The sequence below is a fragment of the Mauremys mutica genome, chromosome 4 (genome assembly GCF_020497125.1).
Source record: "Mauremys mutica isolate MM-2020 ecotype Southern chromosome 4, ASM2049712v1, whole genome shotgun sequence".
Classification (NCBI taxonomy): Eukaryota; Metazoa; Chordata; order Testudines; family Geoemydidae; genus Mauremys; species Mauremys mutica.
The window spans coordinates 110,094,093-110,118,463 of NC_059075.1; the positions used below are offsets into that span (position 1 = coordinate 110,094,093).

The following is a 24,371-nucleotide window of genomic DNA, read 5'->3' on the forward strand; positions in this document are numbered from 1 at the left end:
CAGCATTGACCAAAGACCAAATGGGGGTTTGGGTCACACTTAGGGTGACCATACAGCAAGTGTGAAAAATCGGGATGGGGGTGGGGGTAATAGGAGCCTATATAAGAAAAAGACCCAAAAATCAGGACTGTCCCTATAAAATTGGGACATCTGGTCACCTAGTCACACTCATGATATTGTAGTTGTGTATTACAGTTCTATGACTAAAAACTAGTGGATGGAGTACATTTTGGGACTAAACTCCTAGATGAAGTCCCCTTCAAAGTAATGAAAGCCAGCATATAGTAAGGAAATATACTTACTACAGGAAAAAATAGGACAACAGCCATCCTCAGAAATAGCTACCACTGGCTGGAAGCCTAAATCGCATTGTCTTTTGATAAGAGAACAGGACTTTACATCACATTCTGTAAATAGAAGATGCAGACAAATTGAGTCAAAGCCTCTGTGATGGGTTGTATCAGCCCTGCACTGGACAAGAAGGGGTTAACCCATATTGTGGGCAGAGGAAGCCACACCCCCTCACCACTGCTGGGCATACTCCATCTGGGGCTTCAGGATAAAAGGGAGCAGCCCAGCTCAGTCAGGGCTGACTGCTGAAAAGGGAGGATGCACATTGCAAGCTCCCTTCTGGGAGCTGCTGGAGCCCCAGATCACAGAGGTCAAGCATGCTGAGACCTTGGTGTATACCCAGCCGCCCATGGAAGTCTGAGAGGGGACTAAGTTACTGGGAGCTTTGCAAGCCAATGACCCCAGAGGCCCAGTTTCATTGGCCTCTTTGGAGCTTGTGATGTTACGCCCCCATATTCTTCATAGAAATATTGTTATGATATGATTATGGAATAATTAAGATATGTTTTAAGCAAGATGGGTCATGTGATGTATAATTGGAAAGGTTGTAATTTACTGAATGTAATTATCCAATTTGTGTGCGTGTGTCATTTCTGTACCTGAAGTTAGTAATATTGATTATGTAACAATTACAACTGTGTGTGTACTTGGGGAATGCCCACCAGACAGTAGGCAATCAGCCTGGATGGGCCATTAGGAAGAACAATAAGACTTTGAAGATACTAATCTCCCACCTTCCTGAGAAGCTTCCTGGGTTGCTGCTTTGACACTGCAGGATCATGTGATCATGTCACCTGGTATAACACCTCCTCCCCCATCTTGGGCTTCCAGTGTTTTTCCATTAAAAGAGGGGGTGGGGTCAGACTGGGAAACAAAATGTAAATATGTTTCTTCCATATGTAAATCCTACTTAAGGCTGGGGAGTGAGTTAATTGGGGCTCTTCTCCACTGCCTCCCTACCCAAGAAGGAAGACTGCTGAAAACACCCAAAGAAACAAAGGAACTAAGCTGGGGTCAGGGGGTGAGTCCAGGTGAGACAGATCAGCCTGTAAAAGGAATCCCTGGAGATTTAAGCTGCAAGCAGTGCAGTTTACTCTGAACCTCTGCAACCTGCTTGAAACAACATTTAGGGTGAGAAATTATTATTTGTATCCAGTATTCCTTAGTGTATTAAGCTTAGTTTTGTTTTATTTGCTCAGTAATCTGCTTTGTTTTGTTTGGTATCTCTTATAGTCACTTAACATTTACCTTGTGTAGTTAATAAACTTGTTTTTTGTTTATTCCTAAACCCAGTTTGTGCAATTCATAATGAGGGTGCAAAAAGCTGTGCATATCTTCCTCCACATTCAGGGAGCAGGCGAATGTCATGAGCTTACACTGTATGAATTTTTGTACAGCACAAGGCACTATAATTTTGGGTTTACACTCCAGAGGGGGTGTACACCAAAGTGCTGGGCAATTCCCTGAGCCGAGTCCTCCCACACAGAGCTGATTGCAGACTCTATGATTCTACAGCTGGGCGTGTCCCTACCTGTGTGTGTGCTAGAAGGGGGCTGGAGAGCCTGACACAGCAGCACAGAGTGTGTGAGGGTGAGACCAAGGCTGGTGGGACAGGCAGGCTCAGTGGGACCCCAGCACATCAGGGGGCATCCCGGAAGAGGAGTCCAAACTGTCACAGAGCTAGCATTCCAAAAATGACAATCCTTTCTGTAGACAAGTCAATGTCACCGATCTCTTACCACACACTGTCTCTGGACAGCAGGGATCTTCTGAACGTGGTCGTGTTTTAGGAACAAATCCTTCTTTAGTGCAGTTGACTGGCAGAGACTTAACACAAGAGTGGGGTGAACAAGAGATATTCAAGGTTGCCTCATTGCAGGTGCAGTACTGACAATCATGTTCCCATGTCTCTCCAGGCTGTGCAAATAAAAAAGGGACAGTTCAATCAATGAGCGGAACCTAGAAGTAATAAATTAATGAGAAATGAGGGGCTGCTACAAGCCAGAGTCTCTTATTCTAAGGTCTGGTGTTGGGCTCTTTATATGAAACCCTAGAGACTCTTAATTCCAAAGGGAGCTTAAAAGATCTGCATAATAAAACATGCTGTAGCCTCTTCACTTTCTCTGCAGGTGTGTGTGTTGGGAGAGAAACCTGAAGGATCTCCCAAAAAACAGTGATTTTCATTGGCTGCCAATTTTGCATCAGTATCTCAGACGAGGATTGGTGTTATGAAGCATAGTCAACAGTCAGAAGGCCCATTGTTTCCCCACACTATCTCTACTGCACATTGGCATTGACTTCAGCATTAAAAGAATGAAAAATTCTTGCAATCATATTTACAATAGGTGAAGGCATCTGGCTATTGTGTAAAACAGTTATTCAAAGAACACTTCTTCATAGATCCTATTCCTTACCTGTTTCACTAATCCATCAGGTCCAATACAGCCTACAAAATAGAACAATTGTATAATTATAAAGGTCAGTTCAAGAATATAATAGAGCTGCAGAGAGTGGCAGAAGCGGAGAGAAAGAGAGACATACATCAAAACCAGGATCTGGGAGGCTTTGAAAAGGGGACCTGAAAAGAATGAGCCATGGCTGAAAAGCACAGGTCAGCCATCCAAAAGATCTTGAAGATTTCCTGTTTATTACTTCCTGACTCAAAGGGTCATCCTTCTGCATAAAAATAGGGGGGACCATCCCCCTTCAGAACTTACCAGAATCATTTCTGAGCTGGCCAGAAAAGGCCACTCAAAGGCTACATTAGACACTTTCTTTACTTTTCCCCAGAGCTAAGCATACTGTTTCCATAGTACACTCAGCCCCTGGGTGCAAAAGACCAGGCTGGTGAATTGCATTATGGACCCCCTAAAGTGGTAGTTTTAAGCTGGTGTTTCATCTTTTCCCACCTTTTATATTTTCTTACCGCAGACAGAAACACAAATGCCATCAAGATTATTCAGCAGGATCTTTCCATCGGGGCAGTGGCACCCTTCAACAAGCGCTGGATCCTTATCTTGCAAGGGGATGGTGGTTTTCCTGCATGCACATAGGGAAAGATGAGTGACACTGAGCTATTTTCATCCGCTTTTTAGGGCTGATGTAACACAGAATTTTGAGTAGAAATTTGGCCTAGGGGAGTTAAGCACCCAAATCCCATTGGAATTCTGACTCCCTTCAGCTTTTTTGAAAATATCGGCCTTTCCCTTGGTGCTTAGTAAATGACCCACCTGCTGAAGCATGTGCTTCTTTCTGTTCCCCCGCATGGCTTGTAGATCTGGTCCTGAGAACATCTGGCTTCTGTGGAACATTTATAATATGCAGACTAGAGTGCCAGCTCTGTCTAACACTCGTGGATACAAATTATAATGTGTTAGATAAAATATCCCACCCAGATGAAAACACAAAGGAGGTTGTTTCCACTGAGGGGTTCTGTTGTGTTTGCAGTTGCATAGGCTAATTATTCTAGTAATGTAGAATAAATGGTTCTGACAAAAAGAGGCAAAACAAGCAGAGGGAAACCAAATGTATTAAGCAATATTGCCATCTAGTGATGAAATTGTAGTTAATATTTTAACAAGCTAAAAACCATTAATGAAACATTGAACTATAGCCAAGTTCTGATCTTTTCCCCCGCCCATGATAAACCCTTGAATACAAGCAGTATGATAGTGCCTAAACTAGAATGTTATGAATGATGAGGCTGAATTATTAAGCCAAACTCTTCTCTGTTACACTGGCATAAGTTCAGAGTAACTCCACTTAAGTCAGTGGGATTGCTTTTTATTTACGCTAGTGTAACAAAGAAGAATCTGGCCTGCAGGCTTTTTTAATGCGGTGGATTGTCTAGGACTCCAGAGCTGCTCCTCTAACTGATTTGAGAATGTATGAGGATGCAGAACTACATGTGGTATTTTTTTTGTCAGAAAGCCAAAAATCTGAAAATCAAAAAATAAATTGATTTGGGCAGTTTTCAGTTTTTTGATAAAAAATTTAAATTTTCAGGGGGACAAACATTTTTAAACCTAGCCTGGTGCTGAACCATTCAGAAGATGCTATAGGGCCACATTCTCCCCTCATTTATGTTAGTTCTGCACTGGCATAACTCCACTGATTTCAATGGCGCTAGTTCTGATTTGCTCCAGTGCATGTGAAAGAAGATGTAAGCCCCGTGTATCTTCTAGAATGGGAATATACACATTTAAACAGAAAGAGGAACAGAATAAAATAGCTTCCACTCCAGCAAAGTCTTCCCCAACTCACCACACTGCCCGTTAGTTTTGCTCCTCCAGTCAACACAGATCCCATGGAATCCACACAAGGCCGCATAGGTCTGAAGGCTTTGGCATTCAGTCTTCTGGCGTAATGCTGAGCAGCCATCCACAACACAAGCCTCATAGTAAGGTCGAGGGGGAACAGCACTGTGACAGCCTGTCAAATTCCTTATTAAAGAAAGACAAGGGACTTGTTTTTCATAGTGAGTGTTGGCAATTTCATAACAAGAATTCTACTCAGAAACAAGCATCCATCATGAGAAACTGTCAAGCTGACGACCCGACTTTAAATCATTCTGATGGGAAATGTTCCCTCGATACCAAATATCCAGCATAACTATCAATGGAAACATATCAGATTTTCATCTCAATTGATGATGACTTCTGTCTCAACATTATTTTTAGCACCTTGTATTCCCAGGGTATGTCTACACTGGGCTGGCAGCGAGCCTCCCAGCCCAGGTAGACCAACTTGCACAAACTCTGTTTGAGGCAGCATGCTAAAAATTGCAGTGTGGATACTGCAGCTTGGGTGGGAGCTCAGGCTCTCAAGCCCACCTGACCCCCTTGGTCTGAGCTCGGGTGGCTAGCCTGAGTCACCATCGCAGCCACAGTGGCCACATTGCTATTTTAAGCACAGTAGCTCAAGCAAAGTGAGCACGAGTCTCTCTATATGGGTGAGGTGGCTCACTCCCAGCTGCAGCACAGAGATACCCCCACTGAGCTATCTGATAATAGATTGAAACATGACAGTAAGGCTCCTTTGCAGCCGTAGTGCTGTAATTCTAGGTACAAATATTTTTCCATAGCTGTGCAGTTTCATTTTGGTAATTTTATTTTTAATAACAAAATTATTTTAAAAAATTAACTATTTGAACATACTTGATAGTGCCCATTTTAATTCACAGTTTGCAAGCAAATAATCAAAATACCCAAAAATGTTGGCCTAAGTTTTCCAAAGATGACTACTTATATCGGACGCCAAACTTTAGACACCTTAAATCCCCTCCTCGGAAATCAACTCTGGAGTATCCAGTCTCTGAAAATCAGAGTCCCAAACCACTAGCCACTGTTTAAAATCTGTGACCTCGATGCCTGGCTAAATTTACCATTCTTTAATTTACTTTATATTTTAAAGACAATTCACCCAGTCACCTTGTGAAGTACAGAGCTGTCTTCTTGTAGAACTGATTATGTACATAACACACCCAGGAATGTGTCTTACCAGATGAGTTTACAAAGAGCACTGGGAGCACAAGCTCCCACTTTGGATAATGAGGTCTCTGTCTGAGCTGGCACCAGGGTACTTAATTCACAATGTCTGTTGGTAGAATCTGGCACTCTCCAGTCTAAAGCCATCTCTCTGAAGGAGTCTGCAATCTCACCATTCCTCTTCATAGCATCATCAGACTTTTGGTTGGTGCATGTACCTGACAGCAATATAAAGGCAAATTGTGTAATGGTTAAAGAACACAGAGCACTTCTATAAGAGAGGACAGGGGTATCCTCACAAAAGGAACAGGGAAAGTTTTAACTCCTGTTGGAAGGATGTCAGGCACAGGGCCTCGCTTGAGTTCATAGGAAGAAAGTGTCTGGAGGAGGAGAAGGCTAATATAGCTAGCTTGGCATTTACCTGTGACAAGTACAGTTAAAGTGTCAGGTAATGAATTCTTCCAGGCGGCTTAAGTGATTGAGACAGTTCTGCCTAACACAGGGCTCCCCAAGGTCTCCTAAAATGGACTTTATGAACATTCTTGAGCAGATATGATCAGGCGATGGGGTCAAGAGTGAAGGAACACTATCTCCCTCACACACACACACACACACACACACACACACACACACACACACACACACACACACACACACACCACCACCACCACCTCCACCTCCAAATGGGAAAGGGTAAAAGGAGGTGACTTGAGACTCTCTTACCACCCTGACCCCACTGAATAGAAAGCAACACGTTAAACTGCAGTGCTAAATAATCTTATCCTGAGGTAACAGAACTTTGATACAAATAAGGGAGGAACAGTTGGTATATCTGTTAATTAAAACTGAATGTAACACTTACCACATTGCCCCAGGGTATTGTTATAAAAGGTGCTGAAAGGGAGTTTTATGTAAAACATAAGTCGTCCATAGGAGACATAGAGTTTTTGTTCAGGTATTTCAACCACGACGTAGAGGCCAGAACTGGTTATGATGATATCATTCTTGGAAACATTTGGCACAACCTTCTTATTATTAAACAAAACCTAAAGGGGCAAGTCAAAAGCCCTCCATGAACATCCTTATTATGTTGCTTAGTGTATAAATTTTATATTTCTGGAAAGCATGGGGTAAATTCTGCCCTCAGAGAATTCTGCAATCCCTCCAGGGCTAGACTGTTGGTTGTTTGTTGTCTTTCAAGCATTAATATTTTTGTTATTGACTTCCGGGAAAATATTAACAGCAAAAAAAGACATGGTGGTGATTTGCAAGAAGTGTGATCAATTTTCATCAGACTGTTTTTCTGGCTCACTCACTGTTTCATTTATGGTCATTTCCTTACAATCAAAAATTGAATAGATAATATCAAAAAACCCACAACTAATTTACAGTATATGGCTTATATCATCAAGGAGCTATTGCATTCAGGCAAGAGAGTACCGGTAAATCATGGGCCTGATCCAAAGCTGAAGTCTCACTGGAAATAATCCCATTGACATCAGGGTCTTTGGATCAGACTTGGTAACAACAAAGCCCAAAATGGCATTATTTATTATTGAGGAACAAATATATACACCAGACACAAATATTCACTAATATATGGAGTAATATCAGGCTCTTGAAATAGGCTGGATAGTCAGCCCTTCAGTGTGAGACCCTCCAGCAAACCACAGAGCAGGTAAGGGCCTGCAGTGCAAACTTCCCTATGTTGCTATGCTAACATGCTTTAGCCCTAACCTAGAGGGACCACCTCTAGGTGTAAAAGAATAATGTAGCTTCCAGACCTTTTCGATTGGCTTTTCTGTTGAAACTCCCAATCTGCTACCATAAATGTCCCTGCTGTAAGAAACTGGGTAACCCCACCAAATCTTTAATGGGACTTATTTTTATTTTGCGGTAGGAGAACAAGATCCCACAATGCTAGTTAGTACCAATTGTGGCGATTGTTTTTGTGATGTAGGTGCTTATCACTGGGAACTGGACAGACAGCACCAAACCGGTTTGACAGGGGCCACTGAGCAGCCAGAGAGGAACAGATAATAAAAGGGGATTAAATTTCCATGAGTTTCCCACACACACATCTCCCATTTCATAGCCCTTCTCTACAGTCAAAATGTTATAATCTGCAAATTTTCATTGACATTTCCCCAAACTAACAAGGAGAGCAAATATTTCACAGAACTGTTTGTGGATTCCCCCACTACACCCCCTCTCCCCAATTTTGATCAGCTGTATCCTTGATCCTGATTGGGCTCACTAGGCAGTAGCATAATAATAATACCCAGACCGACACTGTAAAATACATTACCAAGTTGGTTTCTTTCCTATGTTCTACTGCTTGTGTCAGAATCACCATGGAATTCTTATAAAAAATGACAAGGGACTTTGAGCAAATTGCTCCATCAGTTGTACCACAGTAGTAGTTGTCCATGTGAATCCAGAAGCTCTGAGAGTCAGGCTGGATTGGCTTCACCAGGAGATAGGTGCAATTCCCCTGGAAATTATAATATGTTCCATCGAAAGTCACATAATGTTCATTTCCCCACCCACTGCATACACCTAGAAAGTAGAGACAGAGTTAAAGTTTGGTTACTTTGGGCTTTCCGAATGTATGTTTTGTCAGTGACATTTGAACTCTGTGACATCTGATAGAGTTGCATCTTGTCACACAATGTTTCTTTGGCCAGTCTCATAGTATGACTTTTTCTTTGTGACATTTCATCTCCACTGGTTTACTCATTTTAGTGGTCTGGTTCTACCAGGTTCCCCATGCCATAACAAAGATGAAGTGTCCTCTAAGAGAGGGCCACAAGCAAAGTTGTATAATAAGATATAACATGTTTCAGTTTCCTACACATCCCTGATCGAATACAAATGCTTCCTCTCCTTATCCTCTTCTTTCCATACTCACTCACATATGGTCCTTTCCCATCCATTCTACTTTCTATTCTCACTCCCCTACTGTGCCATATAGCCCATTGCTATTCCCTTCACTCACCAGTCTCACTCCCATACCCCTTCCCTTTTAGTCTCCATACCCAATATTGCATCTTGGCAAACCCTGCTCACCTGCAGACATTTCCACATCTGTATATCCCACACCTATTATATACAGTCCTATCCTCTCTTCATCTGATCCCATTCTGGTACATCCTTGCTCCCTTCGGCTTCCCATCTCCCCTACTTATTGTATTTATTCCCTTACAATTCCTTCCTAATATTAATTTTAGAAAGCTACACAATAAAAATGACTGGTTTACATACTCAAACTAGTTTGTTTCTGCCACAGTGATATAGACATTTTTGTATGGAGCAACCCGCTTGAACTGAGTATAATGCAGAGCACAATTTGAGCACATGGATGTACATCACTTGAGACTCAGTTCAAACACATTATGAAAGTCAGAATCTCACTGCAATATTACTTACACTGACACTCAAACACTTCACAGCAGCCAGTTTCATCATAATGTTTTGTGAGTGGGAAACCATTGACACAGAGGTTTAATAGTTGAGGAGGGCAATTCACATTGGACAGCTTAATATCGTTTCCACCTCCCAAGCAAGTGGCAATTTGACAGTTTCCAAAGTCCCATGATTCATTAAACTGTTGACATTTTAAAAGAAAGAGAAAGGGAGGGATATGCATGAGAAATTAGTGTCATTTTCAGAGCTTTAGTACGTGTAGGGAACAGGCCACTCAATTAAAAATCTAGCATGCAGAATTTAATATTCATTAATTCTTTAACTCTGAGGCTCTTAAAACATACTATATGTAATAATCAATGAAGACTTCATACCTATTTCCATGCTATACAATATTTTGTATAAGACCCAGTGTTGAAATCATGACCGCTTCTGATCTTTAAAGACCAGTTTGAAGGAGTAGTTTCCTAGTTTAGTTTACAGCTGCAGGGAGGGCACAAATATGATCCACCTTTGCATTGCCCAGATGCTCTGTTTCCAGGTGCAAGGCAGAGCAGTCTCACGGATCATGTTGTGTGTGCCATCCATAGCTTATAATTTTTGTTCACTCACCTTTCTAGGAGGACTGAGATATGGACAGTCTCTCGTAGGAGTTACTTTGGGAGCAGGTGCGTTTGCTGCATTTGCAGGAGTGTTTTCACAACGTCCATTCTGTAAAGCTGGATCACAGTGGTTGCTGGGCTGCTCAGGAGCTGTGCTTGGTCTTGGAGTGGTGGCACATTCTCCCTGGATTAATTCACTCTGACATGAGGCATTACATATGGAGTAAAAACACCGACCCAAACCATCAGTTGTCTGAGATATAATATTCCCTGTGAGACCAGAAAGTAAATTACTAGAATTGAATTGCCCATGTGTTTGACATACTTTTGCAGTAATGTTGTCATGAATTATCAGTCTCCATGTGGCACGGTAGCACTCTGAACAGGAAAATTCCTTTCTTCTCCCACATTAGCTACAAGCTGAGCAGTAAATTTTACTGGCTTGGGATGACTATCTACAGTACATCTCATGGCCATAACCAGTTGTGATGGTGAGTCTACAGTTCTCTGAATCCACCGTAGCTGGCCTCATCCCAGTGGCAGAGACTGGGAGAGCCTCTCATTCAGGAATGTGTGCTTGCTCAAGAGCAGGTATTTTACTGAACAGCCAAACATTTCTACCTTTAGACAAAAGTGACACAGATGAAAGAAAGATTAAATTAGACTGCTACTCACCCTGAGATATCAGCTGTCCATTTACATTGCAGTAGCATGGGGATGCCCTTGTTACTGCTGGTGTTGATGTAATAGAAGGTGCTTCTATAATGTTCCTTACTCCTACAATAATTAAAAGCAGGTGACATTCTAATCCTGCATCATGGACCAGAAGATGCTAAATTTAATCCTCCTCCCCCACCCGCCCCCCCAGTCATCTATACATTCTGTGTAACTGCAGCACGTGGGAAAAAATGAAGACTATAGAAAGAAGAAAAGTCAAATTCACTGGTCTTCATTTTCCTAGATCCCTCTTTTATCTCTCTTAGGGCTAGTCTACACTTACCGTCCGGGTCGACGCGGTGAGTTCGACTTCTCGGAGTTCGAACTATTGCGTCTGATCTAGACGCGATAGTTCGAACTCCGGAAGCGCCGCGGTCGACTCCGGTACTCCACCACTGCAAACGGCGGTGGCGGAGTCGACCTTGGAGCCGCGGAGTTCGACCCCGCCGCGTCTGGATGGGTGAGTAGTTCGAATTAGGGTACTTCGAATTCAGCTACGCTATTCACGTAGCTGAATTTGCGTACTCTAATTCGAACCCCCTTTTTAGTGTGGACCAGGCCTTAAACAAACACTCTTTGCCCTTTTCAATCCTCCAGGACCTCACCTGACCTCCGTGACTTTGGGGAAGTGATTTCCGATTCTTCATCTGCGCTTCCCTTGGGTTTGGGCCCTGTTGATTTGGAGACATGCAGGTTATTCAGGTGGTGTTTAACCAGCCCACTTCATTTTGCTTTTGACTTCTCTCTTTTTTAAGCTGTTATTCCATTACATGTCCTTTTACTGCTATCTCTGCAGTAAAGAAGCTACTGAGCACTTTGCTCTGTCCCTTGTCATTGGTTCTCCCACCCAGTTGAGTAGAGCAGCTACACTCTCTTTTCCCTTGTCCAAATTTATATCTTTGGTCTTTGTGCAAGAAGCAGTACATTGGGTAATTTTACTCTTTTATTTTGCTTTCTTTCCTATATTAATGCTTTGTAATTTCTCCTTCTTTTCATTTATTTGTTTTTGGTTGATTCCTGGTTTCAATTTCAGGTCTTTAAAAGCCCTGGGTGCAACTGCATTGATTGTTCACTCCCTTCCCGCCATGTTTCCTTTGTAATGGGAGTATTTTTTAGTTTGTCTTAAATATGGGGCCTTCCAGAAACAAACAGCTGGCTGGAGGTGCTTTTCTTTGCAATGATGATCCATGCGGATTGGCTGACTTCTGGCTGCAGGGCAAGTGTAGCAAGAATAGTGCAGTGAGGAATGAGATGGGGCCAGGAAAAAGGTTTAGAATAAAAAGTTGGTACTGTTGGCAGCTGGGTGCAAATTAGAGCAGCCCTGGTGCTGCTATAAAAGATGTACTGCGAATCTTCAAAAAATGGCATAAAATCATCTTTGCCTCCAACAGTCTGGTCCTTCAGCTCAGCCAGACTAGAGAATGTGGCTCCATCTCTCTGAGACTTGTACAGTCTTGAATTATACACAGCTCTTACAGGTACACTGTATTATACATATGGTATTTTTCAAGAACTAGGAATTTTGCCACAATTGCAAACTTTGATATCAACTAAAATACACCAAAACTTATATAAACAAACTCTAGTACCTGACTCCTCTATAGCAGGCACCATTGTAGGAGATGTTCCACAAGGAATAAATGTTCTAATGATATTCCCATTAGGGCCACAGACAGCCTTCCAGCAGCTGACCCCATCTGTTTTACTATATATACTTTCATTTAAGGTGTAGGTCTTTTCCTGGTAGCAGCAAAGGCAGTCTGAGGCAGTGAGAAGGTAAATGCAATGACAGCAGATAACATCATACCACAAACCGATATAAACAAAGACAAAATAACCCAGATTTGCCATAATCCACCCCAGACCATCAAGTGTAAAGTTAAAGGTGCTCATGGCTGCAGCATTCACTCCATCTTTTGATGCAAAGATGTGCTTTAGAATCTAAATTTCATTTTTAAAAAGTAGATCTCACTTTTGCACCACTGGTAGCCAGAAAGCTGGCTTGAGTAGCTCCCTTGTGTAAAGGGAAATACTGGATCACAGAGTCATTAGTAGCATAGAACTGCTATTTTAAGCCAGTCCTGCGCATAACAGGCATTACCTGAAGAAAGCGGGTATAGTTGGGATGTCCATATGCATTGGCAAGACCCTCTATGGCTCAGTGGCTTTCCAGGAAGCTATTGGACACCACCACCCAACAGGGCAGGTAACTACTATCAACAAGTTTAAATGCATGAAAAGCCTCTCAGATCTCCATGGAATGTGTGCTGAAGGTAATAAAGGGGAAGCTGTGTGGTCCAATAATAGAGCATGAGACTGGAATTACAGAGAGCTGGGTTCTACTTCTAGCTCTACCGCTGACCTGCTGTGTGACCACGAGCAAGCCACTTTACTGCTGTTTCCCCACCCACTCTTTGTCTGTCTTGTCTATCTAGATAGCAGGCTCTTCAGGGCAGAGGTGGCCTCTCACAATGTGTTTGTACAGGCCCCATCTCTGCTGCGGTTTCTCCATGCTAACAGAAAACAATTATTAATCAATAAGCCAATGAGAAGGTTACCCTTGGAGTCCTCTGTGCACAGTTTTTCTTTAGGGTTGCTGTGGACAAACAACAAACAAACATGATTAGTGCTTTATTGCCCTAAATCCTTACAGAGTAGCAAAATAAATTCACAACTGTATCCAATTAAAAAGAGAACCACCTTCTGTTAAGAAGCTGATGAGAGCCTGAACTGCAGAGATTCCCTGCTAGCAGAGCCCACATAATGCCTGGCTAATAGGCGATCTCTATCCAAACCTCTTACCCATTGACCTACCATGACATGCAGTTGAGAAGCAAGACACAGTCCCTTTGTTCCTCATCGTAATATGGCTTCTCAGTGCTGCATTCTGGGTAACAGCCTGGAAAGTGAACAAAGAGCATGGAGTCTTTTGTCTGAGTAGTAAAAACCCAAATGCAAACACACACACTGAAATAGCTGTAAAAGATATGTATTTGTCTTCACAGACAGAGCTGGAATTCTTCATGAATAGATCACCTGTCCCCTCTTTTTCTCTCCCTATAACCAGCAACTATTAGTTGACTATAGATGACCAATAATTCTCTTATAAACACAGTATTAGTGACCCTCTATCTCTGTAAGACTTTGAAGGCATTAGGCTAAGTTTTCCCTGACTTACACTCCTTGATGTCAATACAGACACACGGGGAGTAAGTCAGGAAACAGGGGCAGCTCCAGGCCCCAGCACGCCAAGCGCATGCTTGGGGCGGCAAACCTCGGGAGGCGCTCGGGGGGCGCTCGGGGAGCACACCTGCGGCAGGTCCGCCGAAGCCGCTGGACCAGCGGACCCTCTGCAGGCAAACCGCCGGAGGCAGCCTGCCTGCAGTGCTTGGGGCGGCAAAATCCCTAGAGCAGCCCCTGTCAGGAAAGAATTTGGCCAGTGGTGCTCTGGGGCAGTTTGATTAGTCTTCCAAGGAAAGACAAAGCGACCCCATTGCTTAAGACAGTCAAAACAAGATTGGACTAGTTTAGGCCCCTACAGTAAAGCACTTTAACACATGCTTATGTAAGCAGAGTCAGGATGAGATCTACCCTGACATCTGGTGGTACAGTATGAGGAGTGGGCAAAGGAATTTTAGGAATGTGCATTTGCATTGGTAAACCCACTCCACTTAGCATAACACACAGCAGCATGGGATGGTTATTTTCACACTGTGGAATCCCCAATTTCTTTGTTATTGGGGCAGGAAGGAAAAAAAGGGGCTGTTACCTTAATTATGTGAATGAGGAACTATGAGACTGCTTTATGACAGAAATGACTCAACCTACATTAAATAGTACTTGCTAGACAAGGGACATGGGTTCCAAAACCCAGTGAAGGGAGAGAGGCTGGGGACTGGTGTGTGTACCTGATGGTATGGGCCCCTTTTGAGGGCCTGGAACACCAATTGCACTTCCTCCTCTCTCCACTGTTAAAGAGCAGAGCTAATTTTGAATCCTTTAGGAGTCCATCTAGAGGTTGCTGACCTGAATTCACGTTGGGCCATGTGGCAGTGGGGCTCTCCTACTACAAGTTGAAATCACTAAGAGCTGAAATCACTAAAAGAGCTAAGCTTACTAAGCTGAGATCACTGAGTGCTGTGTTAAGTAGTGGGAGAGCCTGAAGATCTATCACCAAGCAGCTGGCAGAGCGGAGCAGTCTGCAGCACGTTGGAGCAGCCCATGGAACAGTGAGCAGTGTGGAGCGGTTTGTGGGGGACGGCTGACGTGGTTCACGGGTCTGCTGGAGGAGCGGCACAGCTGGTGGAGTGGAGCCAGTCGTGGTGAAGGCTGCAGCAGAACTCCACGGAGAAGCGGGGCAGTCGGCCCTGGCCCACGTAAGGTGTCCCTAGCACCCTGTGTGTGTGACCCCCCCATTCCCACCCAGGCTGGGGGGGAGTAAAACTCTGCAGATAAACTTTTGAACTCTGGGGTGGCACTGACCGGAGACTGAGACTTTTGGGTTGTTGGACTTTGGGGTGATTGGACTTAAGACCCTAAGGACAGTGCCAAATGTACTTGGAGGTGGGTTTTTGCTTATGGTTTGTGTATAGTCCTGTTTGTGGTGTCTCTCCAACGTGATGCCACATTGTTTCCCTCCTTTATTAAAAGGATTTTGCTACACTCAGACTTCGTGCTTGCGAGTGGGGAAGTATTGCCTCCTAGAGGCGCCCGGGGGGGGGGGGGGTAGGTAATTGTCCCAAGTCACTGGGTGGGGGCTCGAGCCGGTTTTGCATTGTGTTATTGAAACGGAACCCCTGGATACTGAACTCGGCCCTTGTTGCTGCCAACTCAGAGGGGCAGAAGGGTTACATTTTAGACCCATCAAAAGCAAACAAGAATTTACCTTCTAAACTATACAGCAGGTTACCACATTTTCCCTGTGGATTCCTGCAGGTCCTTAGACAGGGGGCTCCACAAGGCCTATAGAACCATTCGTGTTTGTCAGGTGGATTGTAATAATCGCAGAACACAGCTGGAAGAGAAAAAATGCCAAATCTCAGATAACGGATAAGGTCCATGTTCTAATTCTTTAAAGCAAGAGGGCTCGTTAGTCATGCACCTGCACAGCAGTTAGGATTTTATCCTTCTTATCTTGACTATAACTCGCTGTATGGACAGTATTTCTTAATGTGCATTTCCATCTGTGAGTACTTACGACAAACGCTAGGTCTCCTCCAGTCAATACACACACCAACTCTATTACAGCTCCTTGAATAAGCAGCTACTGAGGTACAGAAGCACTCGCAGTCTCCCACGCTGTCACAGCCACAGAAGTCAGACACACAAGACTCATAATATGGCATCGGGTTGATCTAACAAAATAACAAAAACTCTGTTATAACACATATTCCTTCTCAGTACTTTGTCTTCAGAGGAGACAAAGGGCTCTAAAAATCTGCCATTCAGTGTCAGTTTCTTTGGCAGCATTTGAATGAGCCTATGAGGGAAGGTGCTATTTATATATTAAAGGGATCGGGCTATTTGACTAGCATTTTAAGCTGCCTTGTTTTCATTTGCCTGGATTGTTTTGGTAGAGCTGGACCTTATAAATTTTGTGATTCAAATGTATAAAATGATTAAACCTGCACTGAAGGTACCTTTAGAACATATGCTCTGTAACATAGGACTAGAGCTGTTTAGAACAGCTATCTATTGTGAGACCTTTGTAATAGGCAGGCATCACTTCAAAGTGATAAAATCCTGGCTCCACTGAATTCAACGGGGCCAGGATTTCCCTTCTCTTTGGCAACCGTATGCTACAATTATCCCAAAGGTTTCCAGCCAGTTCTTAGATATTACCCTCTTCTAGCCAAGCATTATCTTTTGGGTCTTTGGTCACTTAAAACAAGTTTCACTCTATATTTCCTTGAGAAGGATACAATGGGATTTCACTGGTGTAACAGTGAAAAAGTGGTCTGTGTAGCTCTTCTACTCTTGTGTATTTATGTAGCTCTCTACAATAGTAATAAGATTTGTGTATGTAAATCTGCTGCATAGAGATGACCAAATATGCCTCTGAAGTGTCAAGAGTATTGGGATAATGAGAAAGATCACCTTACTGTGGCAGGCCCCAAAGACATTGCTCTTGATAATGCTGCAGTGCTTTTGTCCCAGTACGGATTTGAAAGGCTGATCAGCACACAGGTCAGTCATGTTTATGTTTGAGCAGCTGCTGGTGACTTTCCAGCTGTTCCCAAACTCCTGCACTCTCATCTCCACTGACTGCCCTCTGGTGGTAAAGTCATTCTTCGAACGGCCATCAAAATTACCACAAAGGCCACAGACTTTGCCCTGAAGAATGTATACAGATTTTAAAACAAAATGAGGTCTGCTTGTGCACAGAAAATGAACTAACAAACTGCTAGTAAAAGCCTAGTAAAAATATTTACAAATTCCAAACATTCCCGAAAACACACCAACCTGCAGAACACTTCTTGGAAAGAACTGAGGTTAAAGTAACAAGATGTAGCCATTAAAGGCCTGTATAGTCCTGTACTCTGTCCTGGCTTTACATCTAGCTTCAATAATTTGAATATTTCATACTGATGTGATCATGAAATACACTTCTACCTCAATATAACGCTGTCCTCGGGAGCCAAAAAATCTTACCGCGTTATAGGTGAAACCGCATTATACTGAACTTGCTTTGACCCACCAGAGTGCGCAGCCCTGCCCCACCCCCGAGCACTACTTTACTGCGTTATATCCGAATTCATGTTATATCGGGTCACATTATATCGAGGTAGTGGTGTAATTTAACTATGGCAATAAATTAGTGCCCTTTTACCCATTAGAATGAATTTGTTTTCATGCCAGGATTTTTAAACAGGGGCTCCATTTTTGCAGGCATAATTTTTAGATGACCCCCCCCTCCACCCTCAAAACTAAAAAAACCCCAACCCTGACAATTCATTACTGAAAGAAAAGTTGAGAGCACCATTAATCATTGGCACATAATTGGCCCTCACAGAAATGGAGGCACAGTTTGAAAATCAGTCCCTCAGTTGCTGCACTTGTACCCACCTGGAAAGAGGGCGCCACTAGAACAATTACTGTGGTCTTTTGGTCCCACATGAAGGTCATTCCCTGGGAAGTTTCAATCACAATATAAACCCCCCTGAGATCCAACTTGTAATTCTTTACAGCATCTGGCTCAGTGGTTATCTCCTGAATTTTTCCTTCCAGGAGTCTGATTTCAATGTTCTAGAATAAGGAATTAAATTGCGCCAAAGGAAACAAGAATGGAGTCACAACTGACTAGGAAACATAGCATTACAGACAGACAAACTTTTATCCCATTCTGTGCAGGAGTCTCATTCAGATCCCTGCATCACACCCCATCTTATTTCTTCTACCGTTGAACCTCTGCATCTTGGCCAAGGTCCCACTGGGACAATTTATACCCATGCAGCATCACTGAAGTCAATAGGGCATAATTTGGTCCCATGACTCCATGGCCACAGAATCTTTCAGGGTAGCTTCCTCAAAAAGCCTTTTCTTGGTCACAGAAATCCACTTCTGCTGGAAATTCAGTTGTCATCTTGAGTTCTGCCTTAGCAGCTCCCTGAAGCACACAGTCAGATGTGCTAGAATTCTCTTTATTATGCCCACCTGTCTCTTCCTCTTCCCATCCCTTAAATGTCCACAATCCCTTCACACATTCATTTGTTGCTGCCTTCCCTGCTTCCCTCCCATCTCCAGCTTAAATGCCCAGTCCCCCTGCACCACTGATCTACTCCGCATGCCCATCCCTTCCAAACCTCACCTGCTTTTTGGCCATAGGGCATCATTAGGGACGTCTCTAACATTAGCTGCACAGTATTAGACTATAATAAATTAATTACTCACAAAATTAAGTCAGATATCCCATTCTATCAGCTCCTCCCACATAATCCAGAGTTAAGGCTGGACTCACCTCCAAAATCAATGTGATCTTCAAGGAACAGATGGAGAGTGATTTCCCACACGCATTGTTTTGAGTTACAATTCGGAAGGTGCCGTCATTGGGGTTATTGGGGCAAAAGTCCTTATACAAATAAAGAAAAACATCTGATCTTCTTATCTGACTAGGGCATGTCTTAGAAATATCCATGAGGGAGTTGTAAATGAACTATATTTCTAACATTTGACTCCATATTTCCTGTCTTTTTTTTTTTTGTTCAAAAAAAGTTACAGGTGGGATTTTCAGAAGTGCTCAGCATTGGCCTATCTCTTCCCACGTTGAAGTCAAGGGAAAATTTAACAGGGTGAAGAACTAAGTTAATGCTGAACACTTTTATAACACCCCACCTGATATGTCGAAATATATACAGTAAAATCATTCTGTAATGCATTTTTCACTCTACACAGGCTCTTCACTATAAGCAGAACTGAAACCTCTACATTTCAAAACACTGAAATAACAAAGGCCTTGATTTCTACCTCCCTGCAAAAAGAGTTTCACTGCATCTAAGGTCACTAACCTGCAGGTTTAACCTTCATATGTTTTATTCACAAAAAGGTATTGTCAGTTTAGGGACTGCCTGTGCTGTAGAAGCATTTGGTTTTTCAAGTGGACTCAGAATTAGCATACTCTACAAAGCAGTGCGTTACTGAAGTCAGTGGTGTTACACCAAGGATAAATCTGTCCCTCAGTTATGTTAACCATATAACAGCACACACCCAAAAAACAGAGCACACTGGAATCAGGCTGGCATTATTTGGATGTGGGTTGGGAGGGCCAAATTCAAAAGGAAGTGTAAAGAAATCTAAACTGGTTAAACATACAGATTACACTACTTTAAGGCCAGATCTCTTTATTGCTGAGTGGTCACATAGAAGCCAATGGTCTAACACAGGGAGTAAGGCCATGCCTAGACTAGGAAAACAGGTCATGTTTTAAAAGGTTCGCTAACACCAATACAGACAGGGTTTTACACCTTGAAACACATGCTTGATGGTTGTGGTCAACCCTAAGCTTTCATCTAGTATTTTTCTAGTCTAGATATGGCCCATATCAAAATCTGGCCCTTAGGATCTCCATCACTTCTCCAAGGATACATTGCAGCCCCTTCACATCACCTCTGAACTGGGTCCTGATGTCTAGCTGAGTTATGGGAGTCTAAATTAGGGTAAATTGGTGGAAGGAAGAAAGGTATTTATCAGGAAAAGTAATACAATGGCGTGGGCTGGTGACACCGACTGTGCTACCTACACTCAACTCTGAACGTGGCCCTGAGTCAGCCTCCACACCTTTCCCCCCAATATCATAGGACAGAGAGTACCCCCGATTTCATTATTATCTCCTCTCAGGTTTACTTTTTCAGTTAGCTTGGCAGTCTTAGCAGAGAGACCAGGGAGAGTGAGCCATGGTACTCAACTGCCAGTCAGAACCTTCTCTTAGAGATACCTGTGCATTATTCACTCAGCTCAAAATCCTGTGTCTTGTGCTCAGCCTCCTGTGCTTCAGCTTTCCCTGGAGCAGATGCCTCCTGCACTGTTGCTCCTACTTCAACCCAGAGACTGAAGTAGAGTTTATAGTCTTAGTGTCCCAATTCTACCAGGGGCAATGACTAGTGCATCTACATGGCACAGGATTCATCAGTCTTGCTCCACCCCTAAAATCTCTCTGTGTGATAACTTAGAGGGAGACACCAAGGAAATAAGTGCCCCTTGTGTGGGTATTGATATCCTGATTGCCCTGCCCTTGTGTGTGGAACATCACCAGGTCTGAAGTAGTTTGGGATCTCCTATACCCATGCAGAGGTGGAGGGGCAGGATCTGTCCCTCGGTGCCTATTACCATCTAGTTACTCAAGCAGCACTGAAACTTGAGCCTGTGAAGAGCAACAGCTCTCAGACAGATAATGTCACTTTGTTACCTGAGCTAGGATATAATCACAGTCTCCCATGAAATCAAACTTTTCTCCATCGAAGCTCAAGTAATGTCCATTTCCGTACACAGTGCATGTTCCCTGGCAAGGGTTCTCTGTGCAGTTCCACTGTCTGTTGTTACATGTGCTAGGAGATGGAAGGCAAAACATTACGATCTTTACATCAAAGGTGGTTTTATATAACTCTGGGTAGGTACAGAATTATTGAAAATTTAATTTAATTCCTTTTAGTGGATCACAGAATACAGTGGCCCCTCATACTAGCAGGGTTGGACTGTGTAAGCTACTTTGAGGCCTTGCTTTAAAATTGGCTTAACAATCACAAAAAGAACATGAATGCTGAATATTGAGCATCAAAGATGGGCTGCAGGCAGCCAGATCTAGTAGTTAGAGCCAGAATCCAGAATCACAAGACAGGAATCAAAAGTCAGCAGGATCAAGATAGCAGGAGGTCAGAAGCAAAAGACAAACTGGAGATCAGAAATGAAGTTGGGAACCTGGGTCAGGATACCAGGGAGATCAGAGGCAGGAGACAAACTGGAGGTCAGGAACCATAAGTCAGATGGGAGGAATCAAGCCGGGTCAGGACACTAGGATATCAGGCTCAGAGAGTAGGATGCATACAGTGTAGCAGGGTGAGCCCGGTTGTTCAAACAGCTTCCTGCTGCTCGCTTCAGTAGAACCAATCAACCCTGGGAGTGCACCAGTTGGACATCAGGGGTGGAGCCTCATATTAAAGCTAGGCTTCATTGATCCTAACTAAGCTGCTGCTAGGTGGAAGGTTGGAATATAGCTGCTCTTGTAGGCCTGGGTTCAATACTGTGGATCATGTCATTGAGACATATGTGTGATTTTTACATTTTGATTAATTTGGTTGTTTAAATTGCATTAAAACAACTAATGAATTTTCCCAGTGTCACCCACATAAAGGCCTGAGACCTGATAATGGGGATTTGGGGGAAGATCACTTTGGAGAAAGCCATTTCAACATTAATGAAGCATCATGGGAAAAAGTCAGCTCTTAGTTACACAGGTGTGTATCCCATGTAATTCCGTTGACTTCACTGAAATTACATCAGATTCAGATCAGTGTGACCAAGAGCAGAGTACTTAGCCTGTGAGCTCTTCAAGGCAGGGTCTGTAGTTTTTTCCTGTGTGTGTACAGAGCACCTTGCACAATAGGCATTGATCTTGATGGGGCATCTAGGTGCCTCTGTAACACAAATAATTAATAATGGTGGTTTGGCAGTGCACATTAATACTTAATGCTCATACAAAATGGTGATCTCCTGCCCACAGGCCAAACAGTCTTATGGCTTTTGGCTCTTCCTTAGTCTTTGTGTCCCACTGAAATGCTTGTGAGGAGATGGATATGCCATTGTCACCTAGATAGCCAAATATTTACTCTTCCTGACAGATCTACATGATCTTTCTGGAAGTCTCCTCCTTGTTGAAGTGGATATCAGTCCAATGTGCTCAGCCATAAACTGCAGGCACTGCATAAATTATAGCAGGAGCTGGAGAAATTCAACTATTTCCCGAGAGCTGCATGTACAGGAGACAATGACCTGTAATGTAGGATTCCCTCCTACATTACAGGTCCAAGAAGAGAAGATTTCCTCCAACTCCTCTCTGCTGGAATTTCACTCCTCATGTAAGTCCCAGCTGTGCCCAGTAGATATGGGCTTGAACTGAGGTCAGTGCTGAAACCCTTGGGGTACAGGGGTAGCCACAAAACCCTTAATTAGGTATATGTGAGCCTGGCCTGGCTCTTCCCCACTCATTTTGGGATGCTTACAGCCCACATGGACTCCAGAAGAGAGCAGTCCATGCATGCAGGTGAACACAAGGAATCAATTATAGACTCATAGACTTTTAGGCCAGAAGGGACTATCATGATCATCTAGTCTGACCTCCTGCACATTGCAGGCCACAGACCCTTGCCCACCCACTGCTGTAATAGACCCTTAACCTCTGTCTGAGTTACTTAAGTCCTGAAATCATGATTTAAAAACTTCAGGTTACAGAGAATCCACCATTTACACTAGTTTAAACCTACAAGTGATCACCCCGTCTCATTCTGCAGAGGAAGGTGAAAAACTCCCAGGGTCTATGCCAATCTGACCCAGAAGAAAATTCCTTCCTGACACCATATATGGTGATCAGTTAGACCCTGACCATGTGGGCAAGACCCACCAGTCATATACCTGAGAAAGAATTCTCAGAGCCTTCCCCATCTAGTGTCCCATCACTGGCTGTCAGATATATTTGCCACTAGCAGTCACAGATCGGCTACATGCCATTGTAGGCAGTCTCATCATACCCTCCTCTCCATAAACTTATCAAGTTCAGTCTTGAAGCCAGTTAGTGTTTTTGTCCCCACTGCTCTCCTTGGAAGATTATTCCAGAGCTGATGGTTAGAAACCTTCATCTAATTTCAAGCCTAAACTTGTGATGGCCAATTTATATCCATTTGTTCTCATGTCAATGTTGGTGCTTAACTTAAACAGCGTCTCCCCGTCCCTGGTATTTCTCTCTCTGATGTATTTACAGAGAGTAATCATATCTCCCCATAGCCTTCTTTTTGTTAGGCTAAACAAGCCAAGCTCTTTGAGTCTCCTCTCATAAGGTAGGGTTTCCATTTCTTTGATCATCCTAGTAGACCTTCTCTGCAGCTGTTCCAGCTTATAGCAAAAATTCTTCTTGTCAGTCCCTGAGTGCATGACCTTGCACTTTGCACTATTAAATTTTATTCTGTTTCTATTACTCCAGTTTTCAAGGTTCTCCAGTTATTTTTGTATGATAGCCCACTCTTCCTCTAGATTGGCAATACCTCCCAGCTTTGCGTCATTCACAAATTTTATTAATACACTCCCACTTTTTGGGCCAAAGTCATTAATAAAAATGTTAAATAAGACAGGTCCCAATACCAATCCCTGAGGAACTTCATTAGTAACCTCCCTCCAGCCCAAGAGTCCACCATTCAGTATGACCCATTTTAGTCTCCCCTTTAACCAGTTCCTTACCCACCTTTCAATTCTCATATTAATTTCCCATCTTCTCAAATTTTATAATTTCCCATGGGGAACTATAACAAATTCCTTACTGACATCCAGGTAGATTACATCTACTGCATGTCCTTTGTCAGGGGCGGCTCTATGTTTTTTGCTGCCCCCAGCACGGCAGTCAGGCAGCCTTTGGCGGCGTTTCTGCAGGGGGTCCGCCAGTCCCGTGGATTTGGCGGTGGTTCTGCGGGTGATCTGCCGGTCCTGTGCCTTCGGCGTACCCGCTGCCAAATTGCTGCTGAAGCAGCGGGACCTCCCACAGAAACCTTGCTGTGCTGGTGCCTGGAGCTGCCCCTGTCCTTTGTAAAAAAAAAATCATTTATCTTCTCAAAGAAGGAGATCAGGTTGGTCTGGCATAATCTACCTTTTGTAAAACCATGTTATTTTTTTATCCCAAATACCAATTACCTCTATGTCCTAACTACTTTCCCTTTCAAAATTTGTTCCAAGACCTTGAATACAACTGAGGTCAAACTAACAGGCCCATAGTTTCCTTGATTACTTTTCCCCTTCTTTTTTTAAAAATAGGCACTATATTAGCAATTCTCCAGTCATAGGGTATGCACCATGAGTTTACAGATTAATTAAAAATCCTTGTTACTGGGCTTGCAATTTCATGTGCCAGTTCCTGTAATATTTTTGGATGGAGATTATCCGCCCCACACCATTTAGTCCCATTAAACTGTTTGAGTTTAATGTCCACCTCAGATGTGCTAATTTCTATTTCCATTAGGCACCCGGCCACTACCCCTAAGATCCTCATTACCCTTATTAAAAACTGAGGCAAAGTATTTGTTTAGGTGTTGGGCCA

At 43.2% G+C, this 24,371-nt stretch overlaps 1 protein-coding gene across 1 annotated transcript in view; it reads right to left on the minus strand.

The window, feature by feature from the left end:
- LOC123369010 (mucin-5B-like) overlaps nt 1-24,371 on the minus strand; it is a 71,371-nt gene that overhangs the window by 6,155 nt on the left and 40,845 nt on the right. The window contains exons 20-41 of the mRNA XM_045014389.1: nt 20,484-20,622; nt 18,540-18,650; nt 17,648-17,827; nt 16,679-16,915; nt 15,780-15,936; nt 15,468-15,596; nt 13,397-13,481; nt 13,141-13,178; nt 12,172-12,342; nt 11,188-11,253; nt 10,541-10,642; nt 9,876-10,135; nt 9,267-9,444; nt 8,146-8,396; nt 6,700-6,883; nt 5,851-6,055; nt 4,615-4,793; nt 3,582-3,651; nt 3,278-3,390; nt 2,766-2,797; nt 2,091-2,268; nt 303-407 (exon numbers count right to left, since the gene is read on the minus strand). Coding sequence (XP_044870324.1) covers nt 303-407; nt 2,091-2,268; nt 2,766-2,797; nt 3,278-3,390; nt 3,582-3,651; nt 4,615-4,793; nt 5,851-6,055; nt 6,700-6,883; nt 8,146-8,396; nt 9,267-9,444; nt 9,876-10,135; nt 10,541-10,642; nt 11,188-11,253; nt 12,172-12,342; nt 13,141-13,178; nt 13,397-13,481; nt 15,468-15,596; nt 15,780-15,936; nt 16,679-16,915; nt 17,648-17,827; nt 18,540-18,650; nt 20,484-20,622 — 3,170 coding nt within the window. The remainder of the gene's footprint in view (nt 1-302; nt 408-2,090; nt 2,269-2,765; nt 2,798-3,277; nt 3,391-3,581; nt 3,652-4,614; nt 4,794-5,850; nt 6,056-6,699; nt 6,884-8,145; nt 8,397-9,266; nt 9,445-9,875; nt 10,136-10,540; nt 10,643-11,187; nt 11,254-12,171; nt 12,343-13,140; nt 13,179-13,396; nt 13,482-15,467; nt 15,597-15,779; nt 15,937-16,678; nt 16,916-17,647; nt 17,828-18,539; nt 18,651-20,483; nt 20,623-24,371) is intronic.